This window comes from Hevea brasiliensis, chromosome 3 (assembly GCF_030052815.1).
Source record: "Hevea brasiliensis isolate MT/VB/25A 57/8 chromosome 3, ASM3005281v1, whole genome shotgun sequence".
In the NCBI taxonomy this organism is placed as follows: Eukaryota; Viridiplantae; Streptophyta; class Magnoliopsida; order Malpighiales; family Euphorbiaceae; genus Hevea; species Hevea brasiliensis.
Window position 1 is genome coordinate 103064957 of NC_079495.1, and position 21028 is coordinate 103085984.

The 21028-nt window shown below is 36.2% G+C and overlaps 1 protein-coding gene across 1 annotated transcript in view; it reads right to left on the reverse strand.

The window, feature by feature from the left end:
* Positions 1–5314: 5314 nt before the first annotated feature.
* LOC110641416 (calcium-transporting ATPase 10, plasma membrane-type) overlaps positions 5315–21028 on the reverse strand; it is a 58880-nt gene continuing 43166 nt past the window's right edge. The window contains exons 15-36 of the mRNA XM_058143389.1: positions 16925–17033; positions 16800–16853; positions 15824–15879; positions 15553–15595; positions 15393–15476; positions 14441–14578; positions 14255–14320; positions 14078–14176; positions 13265–13375; positions 12842–13012; positions 12293–12352; positions 10614–10778; positions 10382–10498; positions 9749–9847; positions 9315–9452; positions 9075–9175; positions 8006–8051; positions 7765–7899; positions 6371–6478; positions 6197–6288; positions 5873–5997; positions 5315–5786 (exon numbers count right to left, since the gene is read on the reverse strand). Coding sequence (XP_057999372.1) covers positions 5758–5786; positions 5873–5997; positions 6197–6288; positions 6371–6478; positions 7765–7899; positions 8006–8051; positions 9075–9175; positions 9315–9452; positions 9749–9847; positions 10382–10498; positions 10614–10778; positions 12293–12352; positions 12842–13012; positions 13265–13375; positions 14078–14176; positions 14255–14320; positions 14441–14578; positions 15393–15476; positions 15553–15595; positions 15824–15879; positions 16800–16853; positions 16925–17033 — 2146 coding nt within the window. The 3' untranslated portion in view covers positions 5315–5757. The remainder of the gene's footprint in view (positions 5787–5872; positions 5998–6196; positions 6289–6370; positions 6479–7764; positions 7900–8005; positions 8052–9074; positions 9176–9314; positions 9453–9748; positions 9848–10381; positions 10499–10613; positions 10779–12292; positions 12353–12841; positions 13013–13264; positions 13376–14077; positions 14177–14254; positions 14321–14440; positions 14579–15392; positions 15477–15552; positions 15596–15823; positions 15880–16799; positions 16854–16924; positions 17034–21028) is intronic.

Consider the following 21028-nt stretch of genomic DNA (forward strand, 5'->3'; position numbering starts at 1 on the left):
TCTACCTAATTTAGGACTACTACGGATGTTGACCTATGTCAAAGCCTAGTCTTTTGGCTGAATCAAAAGATGAGTTTGATCAGAAAGCCAGTCACGAGTATTGGATAGATGTGCAGCGCAAATAGGGTGACTATGACTCTCATGATGTCATCGACCAGAACCGAGCTACAGTCGGGACGCCCGATGTGGTTGGAAGCTAAATGAACTTCAAGAGGCGGTCACCGACATTAAGATTGAAATTAGCAGTCCTCCTGCCCGAGATTCGTCTACCGATTGTACCGGTAGACCGATTCGAGTTTGGCACGATCGTCACTTTCGATCTTGATCGGTAAATTAGTCCAGTTCCCTCACTGTCATTAGATAATGTCCTCATGTTTCTCCGATCGCCGGGGTTATAAATTTTCAGGCGAAGGGCGAAGAAAATAGTTGGAAAAAGATCAAAAACGGCCATCATAATCAGAATTATCACCGGATAAGCTAGGATTGGAGAAATGGAGCATTGAAAACAAACTGAAGGAGGAAAGGTGAAGTGTGAAGGGGATTTCCTGTTGGTGCATATATATAGGACCTGGGCATTTATTGCATACAGAAACCGAAGCGGATGCATCGGTAACTAAAGAATTAATTGAGTTGACCAATGCAAGTCAGGTAAAAAGGAAAGATCTAGAATGGGAGAGATCGGGAAATAAGAAGGGACTCGATACGAGAGAGATCGGAAAAGGAGAGGGTCATAATAGGGAGATCAGAAGAAAATAGAGATCAGAAAGTGCGGAGAGATTAAATAACTTTCAATCGACTCTCCTCATCATCAGAGCCAAGTTAGTTAAAGCATTGCAGACGTAATCAGATCCTCACCACACGCCTCATCTGCAGAAATGACCACCTAGCCGACAGACACCAAAACAGTTATGGTAGTCCTGTACATCTCGATCTCCACCATCGATCATAATCGTAAGGATGGATCCGGAGCCCTCGGATCAAAAAGTAGACGACAGGTTCGAGGACGAATTTTCTGTGAGGGGAGAAGAATGTAACATCCCTAAATTTTAAATTTATTATTTTGTGGGTAAATATTAATATATTATTTTATTTTAATTTTTGAGAAATTATTTGAAATTTTTCAAATTTTAGAAATCAGGTTCTATTTTCCAAAAATATAAACTTTAATGATTTTTAAAAATTTATTTAAAGACCACGTGGCAAAACTAAAAATATATTTGGACTCTACGAATTTTTTTGAGTTTTCTAGAATTTTTTCGGAATTTTTGGGCCTCGTCTTCGGTCCCAAGGCAGTGTAAAAATTCAAAATTTTATATCCTGAATCGGATCAGCAGAATCGAACTAGACCAGATCAGACCGGTCAAATCGAACCGGCCATTTCTTTTTTTATTCTTCCTCCTCTAGTGCGCGCCCGGTGCCTCTTCCTCCTCTCCCATTTTCTCTGTCCTCTCACCTCCTCTCGCCGCGCCGCTGCCACCCTAGCCCTCCCCACTCGCTAGCGCACCGCTCTAGCCCCTCCTTGCCGCCGACCGATGCTCCAGGCAGCCGGAAACGTTACGCGAAGTTTCCCCTGCGCGCGCGCGTCGTTTCACCTTCCCGATAAAAATTCGGCTGATCCGGCCACCGATCGGATCAGGTCTTGTATCAAAACTCTTTTACACATCGAGAGCTTTCCATAAACACCAAGAACACCAAAATCCATCAAGCGGTTTGCCCAATTTTTGTCTGGGAAGTTTTAGCCCATTTTGACTTTTGGGCTAGATTTCTCGCAAATCGTGAACCCCACGAGAAAATCAAGAGTACCGGAGCGCTCCACTCGTCGAGAGCTTCGCTACAATATAAATTTCAAAATTTTCCGACACCGTTTTTTGGTGGTTCCATGAAACTTCATAGTATTTTTTTGAGCACTAAATGAGCTTAGAAAATTCCGTAAAAATTATGTACTGACCCCTGTATTGTGGGCTTCGTGTAGGTACCTTCAATTCGTGAAAATTCAACGGTTGCCTGGGTCTGTAAATTTCAGGCCAAACAGACAGGCTACCGAAAAAGTCTTGGAATTGAGTCGAGATTTTGGTTATCCCACCATTGTCAGATGTCCCGAGCGTATTCCCGAGGTTAGAATCGGCATGGGTAAACCCGAACCTTACTTTTTCTTAATTATCTAGTGCTTGAATGGGATTAAAAATCCATAAAACATTCGCGGTAGCTTAGAAAATTATAATTCATTTTGCATTGGCTTAGTAATAATGCTAAGGACCGCGGGGCAAAGTTTTAGAATTTTTAGAGCTCATTTGAGTAGTTTTTACAAAAGGATTAAATTATAAGGATTAAACTGTAATTTTTCATATTGTGATTGTTGACTGTTTGGATGGGTCCAGGAGGAGCTATGTGATGTGATTGAGTTGTGGGTGTGTGGTTTGTGGATATAGAAGTGCATTTTAAGCCCTTTTGCAGGTTGGGTAGGTCCTAAGTATAAGGGAGACTCTGCTGGATTTTTGGCACGACTTAGGGCATCTTTGGTCTTTTCTTAGTTTGTATTGAATCAAATGTATTTAATAATTATAATAACATTTTCAAGTGAGCCGGGATAGCCTTCCTCCTCCGCTCATCCCCCACAGTGACTTCGGTTGAGTCTGTGAGTAAAATATTAATTTTAATTGTAATTTCGATATTATTATATGTTCAAGCATGTCCATACATCACTTATAAATATGTATCTATATAGTTAAATACTAGGCATGTTTTATATTGCATTCATAATTGTTGAAGTGCCATGGATATTGTTTGTGGTAATTTGGAGCAGTGTGTGTGCGTGGCGTGCGTGTGGTATGGTATTGGATATGGATAGGACGGGTAGACACGGCTTGAGAGATACTCGCTAGGACTCGGTCTTGCGGGGTAAACACGGCTTGAGAGACACTCGCTGGCAGAGGTTGGATTAAGAGGGTTGTATAGGGAATCAGCTCCCATATATGTATTGTTTGACAGTGTTGGGTGTGTGAGTGCTCCAAATTACCTTTTTGATGTGAATTGTATAAAATTTATGACGATGTTGCATTTCACTCCACAGGGTGCATTAGCTTTAGATAGCTATAGAGATTATAGTTAAAATTGATATTTTACTCTCTGAGTCGAATGTTCACTCCTGTTTATCTATTTTTTTTCAGGCTAGAGGAGGATTTTTGTTGTGCCTAACCTGCTCTTCTTCTTCGCAGGTCCATTGAAAGTATTTAATGTATTTTGTATTATTGAGTTAAATTCTTAGACTCCGCATGTGTTAGAAGCACTTATTTTATTATGGGCCTGTATTATAAAAGTTATGTTGGACCTGTAAAAATTTATTATTTACATGCTTGATGGGATTGGATGAGGGAGCTGAGCTCCCATTTGAATTATGATAATTTGATTATGAGGAGGGTGAGCTGAGTTCCCCAATTTATTATATATTGTGTTTACAGGTCGGGCGAGTCAAAAACTCCCCGTTAAATGGTCCATTTTATGGCCGGACTCTGTTCGGTTGAATTCTTGAAATTGGGCCCAAATGGGCCTTAGAGTTGGGTTGAGGAATAGTTAGGCTTACTACGGTCCTCGGGGGCTTTAGACTAGCCCAGGTCCTAGTGCCGGTCCAGCCCATAGGTTGGGTCGTGACACCGAGGGTCTGAAGGTTTGGAAGAATTTGATCCGGTTGGGTTTCTTGGTTCCATTAGTACCAAAGATTGGGAAGATAATCCAGTTTTAAGTGTTTGTTCCTCCTGACAAAGATGTCCAACTGTGAACAAGTCTTTGAAATAACAATATGACACAAGAAGTTTTCCATATTTAGGACTATCAGAAGCATGTCAAATGGGAAAAATGTGAATCCATTATGAAAACATTGCAGCTCAACTACTTTTAGGTTGTGAAAGAGTTCTGCAGGAATCTGGTCTTCCTGTAAAATTTTTCCTATTTCGACTATGTTTAACTTTAATTCCTTCAAGTTGGAAATAACCTGATAATCAGTCAAACAAAATAACAAGTTGATGTTCCATATACAGATTTAGATGTACATCAATAGATAGATAACTTTTTAAATATGGAGGGGTCAGAGTACCAACAAGAATTCTTCAATTCCAAAAGTTGAATGGTTAACCATGCACATGCAAGTAAAACCGAGGGGAAATAAAGAAGTGTAGGATTTAGGTATATAATATAATGATTAAAAAAAAACACCAAATGTTTCATGAAATTACAATTTAATTTAATAGTTTAATGTTAATATTTTTATTAATTAAAAAATATTTTTATTAATTAAAATCAATATTTCTATAAATATATTCCCATCTGTTTTCATCAAGAAAACTAATTAAATTTATAAATTAATATAAAAGCTATAAATTAATATGAAACCCAAGCCCATGCAACAGATGAAAATGTCTTTAATGGGAAAACTGTAATTTACTAGCAGACCACAAAGCAAGAACAAGGACTTGATTTCATCCCCATCTAAATGTTTGTAACTAAGCTGTAGCGCTAGGTATGCTTTTACTTGCATCCCCTCATTGTCCAAACTTGATAGCTGCTTCAGGGCATCCTCCCATGCATACAAAGGTTTATTTTTCAAAGCCATTGGTAAACCTGAACATCTTCGAGCTACTTCAATGGCTGTGGATTTGCAAATGAGAATCTAGCCCATTGCCCACCTTCTTCTCAAATAGATTCCATCCCTATGTGTCCAGCAAAACTTGAAGCTCTTGAAATCTCTTAGTGAACCCATAACTGATAATACATTTTGATTTCTTGATTTCATCAATATCTTGCATCCTGTATGATCATCTCCAAAAGGAATTCCTATATCCTCTAGTTCGGTTCTTTCCCAAATATCATCTAGAATTACAAGAAATTTCTCCTCCTGTCTTAGTCGCTCACATAAAAGTGCTGCTCTTACATTGTTTTTGTATGTGGCTATTTTAATTTTAATATATAAAAATAAAATATTATTTTAAATTTCTTATTAATTGCTTTATATTCTATTTTATTATTTTTTATATAAATTAAAATTTTTATCTCACAATATTTTAATAAAAATTTTATAACATTATAAAATCAAACAAAAATATTACTAATAAAAATAATAAAAAAAAATATAGCAATAAATAAAACTAAAAATTAAAGTTATAGGATAACTTGAGGTTGATTAAATCATATCATCAATTTCGTTATTTCAAAATATTAATTTTTTTTATATTCACTTAATAATATGTTAAAGAAATATAATATATTCAAATACCATTTTTATTCAATAACATTAACATTATTCTCAAAAAAGGATACAAGCATAAAAATAGTAAATAAATAACAGAGCTTTTAGAATCACTCACAGAGCTTTCCAGTTTCCACTAGCATTATTTGCCGCCCATTATTTGTTCCAATGAAATGTCAATAAGCAATTCCTCAAAGAACATGTTTGATTGTGTTTGATACAAAAGGAAGATATTAACTCTTCAAGCTTAATGAGTTAAGAATACCAAAGGCTTATAACATTTCATTGAAATGATTATTCATATGCACACACAATCTATCTATACAAAGTATATACCAAGCCAACAGAACAAGTCTTCCAAGTTTTAACTGTGATTTGGCGATCACTGAAATATTTAAAAGAAAAATGGAATTGTTGCTGGAAATTGATCTGAGATTTTCATCATCCTCTTAACGCAAACGAAAGGAGAAGAAGCACTAACGAACTTATTTTTTCTAACATACAGGTTAACATCAGTGCTATAAATCATCGCGGCTTCGGGATTTACCTGGAAGGAACAAGTAGGAAAACATATAAATACAGTGCAATATCGATGCAAGCTTACATAAATTTAGGAATAAATGATGAACTAACAGATGGTTCTTAGATAATTTCTAAGTCGACGAAATCTCCTTGAAAAGAGCTTGAGCAGGGGGGTTTCTGTAAGCAGAGGGGTTTCTGGAACAGGTATCAGTTTGCCAAAGAATGCAAGCGGCCAGCTAGTTGAAGAAAAAGTGGACTTGACATTAGTAGTTAAACAGAGAATACATAAAAAGCTAATGAGACTGACTTGAGGGACTTATATCAGCCAGTCTTACACACATGCAGAGAAATATATATGACACCATCCAAAAGTAATAGAGTTTTACTCTGTTGATGCTCATGGAAATCTTCCAATTGAGGACCGCAGTTACTTACCTCATAAAACCAATAGCAACTGAAATTAGCCATTGCTTCCAGTTAAGTCCCACTGTTGAAGTAAACTTCCTATTGAACTCAACTATAATGAACTGTAAAAGACCAGAGGATTTCCATAACCAAGGAACATATGAAAAGTGCAAAAACAAACTGTAGAAATTAAATAGGTCTCACCTGAAGAATTATTTCTACTGCAGCTATCCCCATGAACCAATGATTTTTTGTGATTCCTTTAAAAATATTCTTTTCATCTGGTTGTCGGGCATTAAATTCATTGAAGATCTGCAATTCAAACAATTTGCTAATTTTCACCCTATCACTTGTATACATTAACCCTTTTCATGGTCAATAAGGCAAAGAAAAGGAATGAGAATGGAATCAGCAAGTAAGTTAGCTGTTCCAAAACTAAACTTATGGCATCTTTTATTCAGAAGTGAACAAAATATGAGACTCATACTTGGAAGAAGTAGGACTGACACCTAGTAGACAACTAAACCTCGTGGCAACCAACTTACACACAGACTTTGTGTAGGAAATCCAAGACCAAATGGAATGAGGAATTGAGTTAACATTACAAAGGAAGTTTAGTTATTAGAATTAGATTAGGAAGTTTAATAAAAATAAAAAGGAAGATTCGGTGCTTAGAATGTCCAATTATACTTGGACTTGAATTTGGAATTCCAAAGAGAAGTGGACTTGCGTCGCCGACCATGTTTCTCACATGAACTATAAAAAGAGTGCTAGTGGCTATAATTTAAAAAGAGTGGAGAGGTGCACCAGTTTTTAGTGAGTATTCTTTGAGAGTTGCAAGGCCACCGAACCATGGAGTGAGTGCAGGCAGTCTGAAATTTGAGTAACAGTGCATCTGTGAGTGATTTTACTTGTGATTGATTTGTGAGTATTTGGGAGTTAGAAAAATAATTAGTAGTTGTAAATTATTTTTCCTTTGATTAGTGGGTTTGTTGGTAGATTAAGCTTACACCCACACATGTTCTTTTAATTTGTGTGGGTGAATTTTCACAACACTTTACTACAGTGGTACAAAGCTGCCAGAAGTGAGGTGCTAATGAACAGTAAAACTAAAAAGCTCAAGGTTCAAGATGAGGAGCCAAGCTACTATCACTATACAGGTACAAACCATTCAAATGAATAAGCCTCATGGAACAAGAATGGATAAAGAGAAACACAAGTAAAGAAAAGCTATATCTTGATTAGGCTAAGAGATGCATGGTTATGCACATCCCTAGAATTTACTGCAATAGCAGTCCTAAATCAAGTTGAGGAGAGGAAAGAAACCAAATAACTGATCTCATGCACATTGGAATAAAGTCTTTAGTTATGGAACGCAGTAATTTGTTAACCACTGATCAATGCGAGCAACCCAAAAAGCATCCAAGCCAATTATCAATGAACCTGCAGCTCTAGAATTACAGAGGGTCATCGTAGTGAAACCTTCCGATAAAATATATTATTCACATGGCCAAACAGAATCCCAAAATCCATTTCCACAATTATTTGAAACTCCTGAAAATTCCAACACAGGAAAGCTGTTTAATTCATTAACTTACTTGACAAAGCACAAATGCATTGAACATTATGGTATGGTTCACTTTGTTTGCATGTTCAGCACTTTGATGCTGCAGGCCTAATAAACTCCTCCCTCGGAAGGCAAGGACAAGCACTACACTTGCCTGATAAATTGTCTGAACTTTCCAAATAAAATTAGTAGAGAGCATGTAATTAAAATGAATGAAAATGCATCTAGTGTAGAAGATGAGCACTTAAAATAGAAACATGTATTCTACATACCTGGATCAGAAGGTTCCTCCACATGATATTTGTTATTAGAGGTGCCCTGAAAAGCATAAGATACGATATCAGCACATTTGCATAGGCTTCAAAATAAAGATAAAAGAAAGGAGTCCAGTGCCCTTCTCTCTTATCCCTTTTTTTTTTTTTTTGTTCGTCTGCGCTTTGAGAGAGAGAGAGAGAGAGAGAGAGAGAGAGAGAGAGAAAAGGTGGGGTGGGGTGGTCATCCCATATATAGTGAAGGGACTTTACTGCTGATTCATCACTATGGATCTTCCATTTCATTTGGGAGTGAAAGTGTTTGATAAACTGTATTCTTAGATTGATAGTGCATGATTCTAGCGGTGACAGAGGTGGACAAACCATTTTCATATGTTTGCTGCTTTCTTTGGGCCTTACTTCAGTGCCCCTTTTATATCCAACAAAAGAAAAGAAAAGAGGGGTTTGAGGGGTGGGGAAGGAATCAGAAAGGGCTTCCAACTCCCAGTATGAATGATTTTACAGATGGAATGAATTAGATGAAGCAAGCAAATCCTATGTAAAACCAGTGCAGGTACACTTTTTGTTTTAGTCTTAATAAAAACCGGTACAAGTTAGGGCTGGAAAATGGTTCCACTTTTAGGGGATGCAGACAGGATTGAATTATAGCATGTGAAAACCGCAAAAAAGTTATTAGAACAAAACTAAAACAAAGTAGACTCTGATTTGAAAAATCATTTGAAATTCAGATAAATATTTTTCAAAGCATACAAATCAACTACGCAAGCACACCATCTCAACCAAATGGATTAGTCATGCCCCAACTCAGATGACAATTGACAAGTTAGCCGACTCCGAAAATCTATGCTGTATCAAAAATAAGAGGGAAATGCTATTGCTTCTAAATGCTAAATAAACAGGATTTCTTTTTTTCTCTTAAGTTTCTGCATCCACTTTTAATTCTTCCTAATAGGACTTGAATGCATCTGTTTCCTTGAATAGAATGACACTAGCTTACCAAGGTGCCAACTATTAACACAACATTTATATCACTGTCCACCAACATGCCAACCATCATAAAATTTCTCACCTGTGACCAACAGGGGGCTTATGCATAAGGTGATCTGTAGGTGGCTCAGTAGCCAATGCCAATGCCCCAAGAGTGTCCATAATAAGATTAACCCAGAGAAGCTGTATCAAGAGAGAGAGAAACATCAGAACAAGTAACACATGGAATAGAGGATAGAACCTTCTTCTTTTCCCCCTTTCCTTTTTCATGTGTGTGAACTGTGGAGGCGTGATGGATAAGAGTGGGAATGGGTGCACAAACCTGCACAGTATTCAATGGGACCTCACCAGAAAAAATTGCAGCCACAATATTTATAATGATGGTTGCAACATTAACTGAAAGTTGAAACTGGATGAACTTCTGAATATTTGCATATACAGATCTACCCCATCGGAAAACCTAATTCCAGCAGAAATTAAAATTTATTGACAAGTTCACTCATTCAAAGGAATGAAATTGAACCATAAAAAGAATATTCTTATAGTTGTTCAAGAAAATTTGGGCACAAAAAAAAAAAAAAAAGAACATTAATTTGATTTGGTGTGCTGCACAATGGTAACTTATGGTAGGTTAACAACTGCAAGGCCTGGACTTAACCTACACGACAGGTCAAAAAGATTACAAGGGCCAGATGCTAATCTGGCTTTAAAGTTGCACTTCTTATCGAGACAAACAGCAGTTTACTTGTAACCAACCTTCACCACTGAAGCAAAGTTGTCATCCAGAATTACAATATCAGAACTCTCTTTAGCAACTTCTGTACCTTGAATGCCCATTGAAAGACCAACATCTGCCTAAATACTACCACCAAAATTAAAAAAATAAATCAAACACAAACAGATATTTAGGAAAATCTGTAGCATGTGCAATCATGAATATAGGTAACAAACCACTATTGTGCAACTAAAGGTGTAGTAGAAATTAATGTTTCAATTCACAAACTAAAATGCTCAAGAACATAAAAAATCATTTAAGCATTTGTTTCTTACAATACCAGATTGGTGGAATGCATCAGAAAGTGAATCCAAACATCTGGATGCACCTTTAGATATTCATTCACATAATTCACAATTATCCAACCAACTTGCTCCAAACAATCATTAACTCAACTCAATGAAACCTTAATCTCAACTAGTTGGGGTCACAGTCAACTATAAGGATCTTTTTCCTCCACTCCACCCTGCCAGTTTAGGAGCTAAGTCCTTTTTCATTACTTCATGTCATCTTACGTGCTCACCAGTTTTTTCATTCATCCAAACTATCATTCTGAGACTAAAACTTGAATTGCATGAAGCAATTTTAACAACAATCAGAAAACACAGTCAAACCTCATGTAATGCAGGAGCATCATTTGTGCCATCTCCTGTTACAGCGACAACATGTTTCCTCTTTTGCAATGCTTGAACAAGTAGAAGTTTGTCATTTGGAGAAGACCGTCCCATCACCTATACATTGAAGGTGGAACTAAATGTTTCAAGTTAATTTGACGTTTGATAGACATAATTAATGAGTGCAAAAACACAAGAAAAAGAAAAAGACATCCAAACAAATTTTCCATACTAAGATGTCCTCAGCAATTGCTTTTCTTTCTTCCTCTGAGTAGCGACGAAATACACTTCCTTCAATAAGATAAGGTTCCCTAGCATTTTCGTCTGAACTTAGTATCCCACATTCCAAAGCGATTGCTTTAGCAGTTTTAAGATTGTCACCGGTGATCATTCGCACCTACAAGAAAAAAGGAGGTAAGGAAAAAGGATTCTTTCAGTTAATCTTTTGGATGACATGATAGCTCATGCCTAAATTAAGGGAAATTGTCTAGACCCGACTTGTTTCACAGAAATTATTTTCCATAAAAAAAAATTCCAGAATTTGTGACGCCTACAAAAATTAGTCAACGGATGTGTATGTTTTCCTAGTCAAGGGAACACAAGGCCAATTTCAAGGAAAATTACTCGTACTTTCAAAATATAGCAAGTTGCTTTTCAGCCTTCAACATGTTCATGAAGAGGAAAGGAATTTTTAAGAGAACAACATTGACACCTATTAATCTATGGACTACTACCAAATCATCCCTGGCTATCTCTAATCTTAGTAGCTGCCACCAGTCACTAGTAGTAATCACAATTTATCATTTGTTCATATAATTTTTCTCACAATAAATAGAAAAATATGAAATTCTTGCAGGTTTAAGCATTCATATTTTTTTTATTGGAATATTTTCATTATCTCAATATTGAAAGAAAATTAATATTTTCCAGTGCATTCCAATTACCAAAGGATATTTCCAATTGATTTCAACATTGCAATCACACAATAATATATATATATATATATAGCCTCAGAAAATATTTTCCACAAGCAAGATATTTTCCATGAAATAAACAAAAATTTAGATTCAACAAAGGTGAACAAACACGTGGAATTGAATCAAAGTGCAACATGGAAATGAAACCCTAGATTTTGTGCAACTTTTAACACTCACAACCACAAAATTATAGTGCTAGCCTTAAAAAGTTATTCATTTTGATGACGAGAAACTTCTTGATGAAATTCAACCATTTTGGCAAGATTTTTTGTAAAGGTGTGCATAGGTTTTATCAATTACAATTCAAATCCTTGATCATGATAAGGAAAACAAAAGATGGATGATATAAATTCAAAGGAACACTAGCACTAAAGATTTAAAATTGTACTTTTTAGTTCGGCTTTTTAGGATTTGGATATAAGTAAATTAGAGGAGTGGAATTGAGTTTTCAGACCTTATGTTATTCAATCCCACTTTTCTCAAATTACCAAAAATGTTTTTGAAAATTATTTTGATGATTTTTGGAAAAGCAAATTTTTAACTTGAAAATTTTGTTAAGAAATGTTTTCTGGTAGAGAAATTTGTTGTTTAGTTGTTTAGTTTCCAGACTAAAATAAGTTGAAAACTGGAACGAAAAGATAATGCTAAAGTTCTAGTGCCAATTCTGAAACCGAAATTCTCAGAATTGAACTAAGAACAGAACCTTTCTGAGTGCAAATTAGATGTTCACTGGCATGGAGAAAAGAGCTAAAAGGTTTTAGTAGTAGCGCCACAAAACAGCATTCACCATGCTGAAACATCAATGTAATCTAACTTTAATTTTCCCTTTTAATGAAAAGTTGGGGAAAAGGAGAAAAAAGAAATGCCAAGAAGCTGAAGGATGTTCATCTATCAAAGAAACAGGTTTTCGACATTTAAAATTTGATAAAAGTACCTTAACACCAGCATTTTGACACAATCGCACTACTTCTTTGACACCTGGTCGACATGGGTCCTGCATCCATTTTCTGGATCAGTTTGGAGATACCCATGAAAACAGCTAGTGATACAAATGCAAACAGCCAAAAGAAACAAAATTGGCTTCCATCATTCTACTGAATCTAAGAAAAAAAAATAAAATATCAGTGAACATTAAGAAAAACAAAATAGAAGGACATTGCTATAAGATCTATTTTGCGTAAGCAGAGAAACAAAAAGAATCCAGGCATTCTCTTACTTAAGGGACAGGAAAGTTGACAGTGTGACATCACTCAACTGTATCATCCAATATCAGTGTTCTCCCAAATGTAGCCCAAAATTGTATCAAAGATAAACTAATTGAATTACGACCTAATATTTCACATATAAAATCACAAACAAGCGTGAGATGACAATGAAAAGCCTAATCATGCAGTGAAGTACATATTGAAACAAAACTTGAAACAAAAGAACCTTGAATTAGAGTATTTTTGTAGTGTTTCAACACCATTACACCAGTTTATACCTTTAAGCCAATAATAGCAAGCAAAATGAGATCATCCTCTGGTAACGCCCATTGAGTTAGCTCTTCTTCATCAACTGGAGTCTTCTCAATTTCATATGATCTATATGCTATGGCAACACAACGCAAACTACCAGCTGCCATATCATCAATAGCTTGTTTAAAAAATAACTTCTGCAAAGAAAGACCAGTATCACTAGAAGGAATCCTCTGCTAAATAACAGCATCACTCTTGGTAAATTTAACCAGAACATTAATGGTTTCCACATTTTAAAATTGTTTAGCATAGGAAAACTTGCCACAGAGAGAGAGAGAGAGAGAGAGAGAGAGGGTAGAAAATAAATTTCAAATTGCAGAAACATATTGATTAACTTCATTTTACAAATATAACCCTGCTTTTCTGAGAGGGCACCCATTTTGACAAACCTTATCTTCATCCATTGGCAGTATATGATCATTTGCGTCAATGTACCTCGTACATAAGGCTAAGATTATTTCAGCAGCTCCCTTCCAGTGTATATGCACTTGAGAATCAGGCTGTAGAATGTGATGCATTGGTATTAAAAACTAGTCACGTTCACATAGATGCAAAAGTAGAGGTTTTGTATTCTGTATATAATTCTAGATAAGTCTTATTTAAACTAAAAAGGCATACTATTTTTATCTGAACTTTTTTATCATAAAAGTTACATGGGTCTCTAGAAGGACTAATAGTTCCTCATTTATGGAGGCTAGTATTCTTACCCAGAAAATTTTGTTATTAAGACAAGGTCAACAAAAGAGTATCTTTATGAATTAAAATATTCTAATTTTAGCTGAATGAGTTCCCAAATTTATTAAATTTATTGCAAACTCATTTAAAAATTTTTTAAAAAAAGTTTTAAGGTGAGAGAGAGAGAAGAAGAAGCTAGGCTTCCAGTAGAAAAATAATTATGAACCTGGTCATCAATTGTTCCATGTCTGTATCACAGAGGAGAAAATATATCCTAGTTTTATTCTTCCATTGAAAAATTTTCACGAGAAAGCATTAAGAATATTTCAAGATTGTTTAAATGGTCAAATATTTCATACTTGCACATAGCAATCCATGTTTCCTTGGAGTTTATATACATACATATACGTGTTGTTTCGAGTACTTTCAACATTGTTAAAATTTAAGAATACACTTCATGCTCATGTAGTATAAACAGTCTTATAATCTTTATCCTTTTATACTTTGCACCAATGTAGTCATATTACCAGATGCAGTGCTGTACCACCTCTTTTTTTCTCTGAGTTGAATGGGAAGACATGAATGATAGTAGATTCTGATCGAACAGCATCAAAATTCATTCCGAGCTGCCAACGAGGGGAACGGGAGTCAATTAATTTTGCAACTAAAATATTACATGAGTGGAATGAAGCTAAAAGAGAAACCTTGACTCCCCAAATTAGAATAGCCATTTCTGTTGGTGAACCAGAAACCTCTAAATCTTCTCCGCCCTGTCCAGTAGCAGTAACACCACGTGAAGATGTAACGGATTCTTTAATGATTGGACTTCTGCTTAATTATATCATCTAGTGGAAGAAAAAGTGAAGAAAAGGATGAACAATTGAATGAACCTCAGGAACAAAAACACTGCCATTTGTGTTCTGTGCAATGCCTTCAATAAGTAAAGTTGACAACATAGGAGGCAACTCAGACTTGCTGTCTGGAGGATCAATTTTTTGTCCACCAATATAAGTACTAAGGACAGTCATCTGAGAATACAAGAAATCTCTCAATTTGAGAAAAAAAAAAAAAGAAGAGGATCTTTATTGCATACCCATCCCATGACCACAAAAAATAAAAAAATAAAAAAGCATCGACACTCCCTTTTCCCATATATGTTAACTACACAGCAAAGGAGACTGAAACACTTGATAATTTTATTGAAACAAAACACTGTTTAAATACAATATGAAAATAACAAAAGATAAGAATCATGGTCCATGATTCTAGCCATGATGAAAAACATGGAAACATGCTTTAACGAAAAAATAAACATGAATAACAGACTTCCTAAAAACTAGCTAACGACAGCAGACCATGTCTTTACAGTCCACTTGAGCAGAAAAATAGATCACGTCTAACAACTTGACCAAACTAACATGATTTTTGCAGTGTCTAAGACAATTTCTAAAAATATCAAATGAACCTGCAATTAGTAGATTTTCTAATGAGCACACAAATTAATTTAAACATCAGAAATATCAATGTCCACTTAACTGATATGGTCTGGACAGATTCAAACTGAAATTTTATAATCATAAACATTGTGAAGCAATTCAATCATATAATAAAAAAATTTTAAAATTATTCTCGTGTGCTATTATTTATTAGTGTAAAAAAATCCACTATTCTCAATTTACTGTCTTCCTAGCTCATTACGTCCTTACATGACAATACCATACATGATCTCCATGCATCTATAAGAATCCATTGACCAGGCTAATCCATCCTCCTTCTTTATACCTAAATTTGCAAGAGAAATTCAGAGTCTCAAAACCATTCAACTAATGGAAGACAATTGACCTGATTTAAGGTTAAGGTGCCAGTCTTATCACTGCAAATAGTTGTTGCAGAGCCCATTGTTTCACAGGCTGAAAGCGTGCGCACCTGCAATTCAACTTTTATGGACCTGTGCAGAAATTCAAGGTTTACAAAAGCAAAACGGGAAAATTATAATACATACCAAGGCCTTATCCGCCATCATTTTTCTCATTGAATAGGCCAGACTGTTGCAGAGAAAGCATAATATGAGGACAAGAAAAAATATAAGATAAAAATATATTAACCATGAAGTTAGCAAATGAGATTTCTGAAATCATTCATCAGATGGAGAAAGGAAAATTAGGAAATTAATCTGATATATAAACCAATAATAACCAGTAGCTTTATGTCAAGCATGAATGCCTGATGTTTGGAGACTTTGAGAAAGATACTCTTTAAGTACAGAAACTTACATTAAGGTAACAGCTAAGGGAAGTCCTTCAGGCACTGCAACGACAACAATGGTAACCTACAGTTCCAACATCAGTTAACCACAGTAATGGGTAACTTGAATTGTTGCTTACTGATTTTAAGCTTATTTTCAAGTCAATCTCTAGAAATAAATGTTTCCAGTATCATCAACTAACTTCCATCTTGTCTACAATTTGGTCGTCATTGCGGGAATTGCAAACAAACTGGAGAAGCAGCGCACTGGAAATTCAATGATATTTACCAGAATTATTTCTTAATGCTTGAGTTAAGGTTATTTTTACCAATCGCCCTCAACTTTGGGTATTGTTTCATTTTCATTCCTCAACTTCGATTTATTACCGAAAAAATTCATGAATTTTAATTTAGTTTCAGGAAAAAGTCCCATTTACATGCAATGCAAATGCAATAGCAGATTTCTAGGCAAAAAAACGAATTTATTTTTTTGCCCTTTATCAAGCTAAGAAAGAGAAAGAAGAGTCGAAGAGCTGCACTAAAGTTATTGGACGAAATTAGTTTGGCTAGTATTTATTCTCTTTATTCTCTTTCCGGTTACCCTAGTTTCCAATTGTATCTAGGTCTCCTTTTGTATCTAGAACTCTTGCATATAAATAGGAAGGATGTATAAAGATCAATAAACTGAATTCACACCAAAAGCAATTAAGTAAACACTTCAGTCATTAATAATACCTAAGTTGATACAAAAAAAGATTAATCCATGATGGAAACTCATGAGGTAGTTCACCAAAATGTTTACAATTCTGGCAATGATGACCAAACTGCAGTCAAAATAGAAGTTCAATGATGAAATTCGAACAAATTCTTTATAACTGCAGTCCTAAACTGAAATTTGGTAAGAAGAAAAAAATCGAAGAAAAATTTGGTCAAGAGTTCAGTGACCAATATTGCAGTTTATGCCTCATAAAGCACAGAGAGAATAATTTATTGAAAGGGACATACCATTATAGAAAGAATTTTAATGACTGCATCGACAGCATCAGCAACAATGCCAACCTACAGTATTTCCCACATTAGTTAACCACGCAAATAGACAAAAGGATAGAATCTGATTAAAATGCACGTACAGAGTTGCTTATAATTTTAATGGTTCCATTTGCAGCATCATTGGCAATGGTCTTGCCTCGTTTAAACTGAATGCTTCCATCAGGATTTTTGGTGTGGCCAGTAAAGAATCTGTCAGGAATCAAATTGACAAAGTCAAGACATGAATCTCTCTCTCTCTATATATATATATATATGTTATTTTTGTAGCTTGAATTTTGGATATATTTTTTTCATAGACCCGAATTGTGACTCGACTCAAAAGTTTCACACTGCGACCCGATTGGGATAAAAAGTGAGATCTGTGGTGGTGGTGGAGGGCATGGGCAGATAAACCTAGGCCCGAAGCCCACCACTAATCTCCTTGGAGGTGCGGGGGCAATGCCCTCGTGGTATGGACCAGTATAAATATTGTAATATTTTACCTTTTGTGGTAGAGTTGTGAATATTCGGAAAACACATTGGGGTTAGGGTTCGAGAGTTCTGATTGATTGTATCTTGCTCTTTTCATCATAGTGGAACTTTTTTTCTCTTGTTTTGCCCGTAGACGTAGACCTTACGGTTGAACTATGTTAAATCATGCGTTATTCTTCTTCTCTTTTCAATACTATGTGCCTTAGATTTGCGTGCTTGTTATAACAAACTGTTATCAGAGTTTTGTGCCCAAAACCTAGGGTTTACAGATGGCGTCGTCTTCAACGAAGTATGAGATGGAAAAGTTTGATGGTAGATCGAGTTTCAGTTTATGGAAGATTAAAATTAAATCTTTCTTGATCCTACAAGGTCTATGGAAGGCAATCGAGGATAACTTTCCAGAAGGTATAAAAGAGGCAGAGAAGGCTGATCTAAAGGAGAGAGAGCCTTGAGTGCGATTTTTATGAGCGTAACTAATAATGTCCTACCCGAGATTGCGGGTGAAAGCTCAGCATCTGTGGCATGGAAGAAATTAGAGGAGTTGTACTCTACCAAATCACTAACCAATCGCCTGTATCTGAAGAAAAAGCTTTACAATCTGAGAATGAGCAAAGGTACGTCCATTAAAGAACATCTTGATGAATTCAATTCAATCATTATGGACCTGAAGAATATTGATATTGAGATTGATAGTGAGGATCAGGCCCTTATTGCATTTTGTTCTTTGCCACCCTCCTATGAAACTTTTATTGATACTCTGTTGTATGGGAAAGACAGTATTTCACTAGACGATGTTAGTAATTCTCTAAAATTGAATGAGTTGAAAAAGAAATTTCCAGATAATAAAGAAAGATTTGAGGGGGAAGGTTTGGTGAGCAGAGGAAGAACACATTCAAGAGAGGGTACTTTCAGCAGGAAGAAATCTAAGGCCAGATCTAAGTCAAAAATGAAAAAAGCCAACTGTTTTGAGTGCGAGGAGTAAGGTCACTACAAGAGACTGTCCCAAGTTGAAAAATAAAAAGGGAAAGCAACCAGAAAGTTCTGCGAATGTGGTTGATAGTTTTATTGATTCTGATGGTGATGACAGTGCTGGAGAAATTTTATCTGTGAGTTCAGATCACAGGCAAAATTCCTGGATTCTTGATACTGGTGCTACTTATAACATGTGTCCACATAGAAACTGGTTTGTCACTTACAAACAGATAAGTGGCAAGGTGTTTCTGGGCAATGATCGTGCATTATCTGTTAAAGGAATTGGTAACATTAGATTGAGGATGTTTGATGGTATTGTCAGAACTATAGAGTGTTGGCATGTTCTAGGAATAAAGAGTAACTTGATTTCTCTTAGGACACTTGATTTTCATGGATTCAGATACCATGCAGAGAATGGAGTTCTCAAAGTGTGCAAGGGCTCTATGGTACTCATGAAGAGCAGTTTGGTTTCAGGATTGTATTTTCTTCAGAGCAGTACAATTTTAGGGGAAGCTGCAATAGCATCTGGAAGCAATAATCAGAATCAGACTCAATTGCGGCATATGCGTCTTGGTCATATGAGTGAAAGAGGATTATCTATGTTAAGCAAGGGGGATTTGTTGGATGGGCAAAAAATAGAATCTATGGACTTTTGTGAACATTGTGTGTTTGGCAAACAGACCAGGGTGAAGTTCGATAAAAACGTAGTGTGCAAGACCAGAGGAACGGTGGATTATATCCACTCAGATCTATGGGGTCCTAACAGAATTCCTTCCAAGAGCAGTGCCAAGTACTTCATGATCTTGATTGATGATTACTCTCGGATGGTGTGGGTGTATTTTGTAAAAACAAAAGATGAGGCATTTTCAACCTTTGTAAAGTGGAAGACGATGATTGAGAAGCAGACATAAAAGAAGGTCAAGCGTCTTAGAACTGATAACGGGTTGGAATTTTACAATCGTGAGTTCGATGCATTTTGCAGCAATGAAGGTATAGTGAGACATCACACTTGTACAAGGACACCACAACAGAATGGTATTGCAGAACGCATGAATAGAATGCTTTGTGACAAAGCACAAAGCATGCTCTCGCATTCAGGATTGGGAAAGGATTTATGGGCTGAAGCAATTAATATAGCATGTTTTTTGATTAATAGATCTCCATCTACAACTATTGAGTGCAAAACTCCTTTTGAGATCTGGTCCGGTTTGCCTGCTAATTACTCTCAGTTAAGAGTATTTGGTTGCCCTTCTTATGTTCATGTGAGAGATGGTAATCTTAAGCCGAGGGCAAGAAAATGCATATTTCTAGGGTATGCATCTAAAGTGAAAGGCTAGAGGTTGTGGTGCAATGATCCAAAGTCTCCAGGATTAATTATCAGCAGGGATGTGACATTTAATGAGTCTGCTTCATTGGATAATCAGAGGGAGAAGTCAATAGCAAAATCAGATCACGTTGTCAGAGAACAGGTGGATCTTGATATTGATACTTCAGTAGTTCAGTCCAGTGATTCAGAGGATGAGGTGCAAGATCCTGATCAATAAGAGGATGCACCTGAGCAACAGCAACAGGAACCATATAGCATTGCAACTGGTAGAGAGAGAAGACAGATTAGACCACCGCAGAGATATGCATATGCAGATCTAGTTGCGTTTACCTTGTCAGTTGCATTTACAGTTGATGTGCATGAACCCAGCAATTATAGAGAAGCTATTTCTTGTTCAGATGCAGATCAGTGGGTCGGTGCTATGAGTGATGAAATTGAATCTCTTCACAAGAATCAGACTTGGGAGCTTGTAACATTGCCTAAGGGACAAAAAGTGGTAGGTTGCAAATGGGTGTTCAAGAAAAAGGAAGGCACTCTAGGGGTTGAAGCACCTCGATATAAGGCACGGTTGGTAGCAAAAGGCTTTACTCAGAGGGAGGGGATTGACTTTAATGAAGTGTTTTCTCGAGTTGTGAAGCATAGTTCTATCAGAGTCTTACTTGCTATGGTTGCTCTTCATGATCTAGAGCTTGAGCAACTAGATATGAAGACAGCATTTTTGCATGGTGAGTTGGAGGAGCAAATTTATATGAGTCAGCCTAAGGGATTTCTCAATCCAGGTATGGAAAACCGTGTTCGCTTACTTAAGAAATCTTAATATGGTCTAAAACAGTCTCCTAGGTAGTGGTACAAAAGATTTGATACATTCATGGTTCGTAATGGCTTTAATCGTAGTTCATATGACAGTTGTGTGTATCATAAGAAGCTTTCAGATGATTCCTTTGTTTATTTGCTGTTGTATGTGGATGACATGCTTATTTCTGCTAAAAGCATGACACAAATTAACATTATGAAAAAGCAGTTGAGTGATGAGTTTGAGATGAAAGATTTGGGTGTTGCAAAGAAGATATTGGGAATGAAAATTACCAGGGATAGAAGTGTTGGGAAGCTTTTCTTATCTCAATAGGCCTATGTTGAGAAAGTGCTTAAGCGTTTCAATATGAATAATGCTAAGCCTGTGACTGTTCCGTTTGCTACCCATTTTAAGTTATCTGCAGACATGTCACCCAAAACAGGTGAGGAGATGGAGCACTTGTCCAATGTTCCCTATTCGAGCGCTGTTGGTAGCATCATGTATGCTATGGTATGCACCCGACCTGACATTTCACATGCAGTTAGTGTTGTGAGTAGATACATGGCATGTCCTAGGAAAGAGCATTGGCAGGCAGTGAAATGGATTTTGAGGTATTTGAAG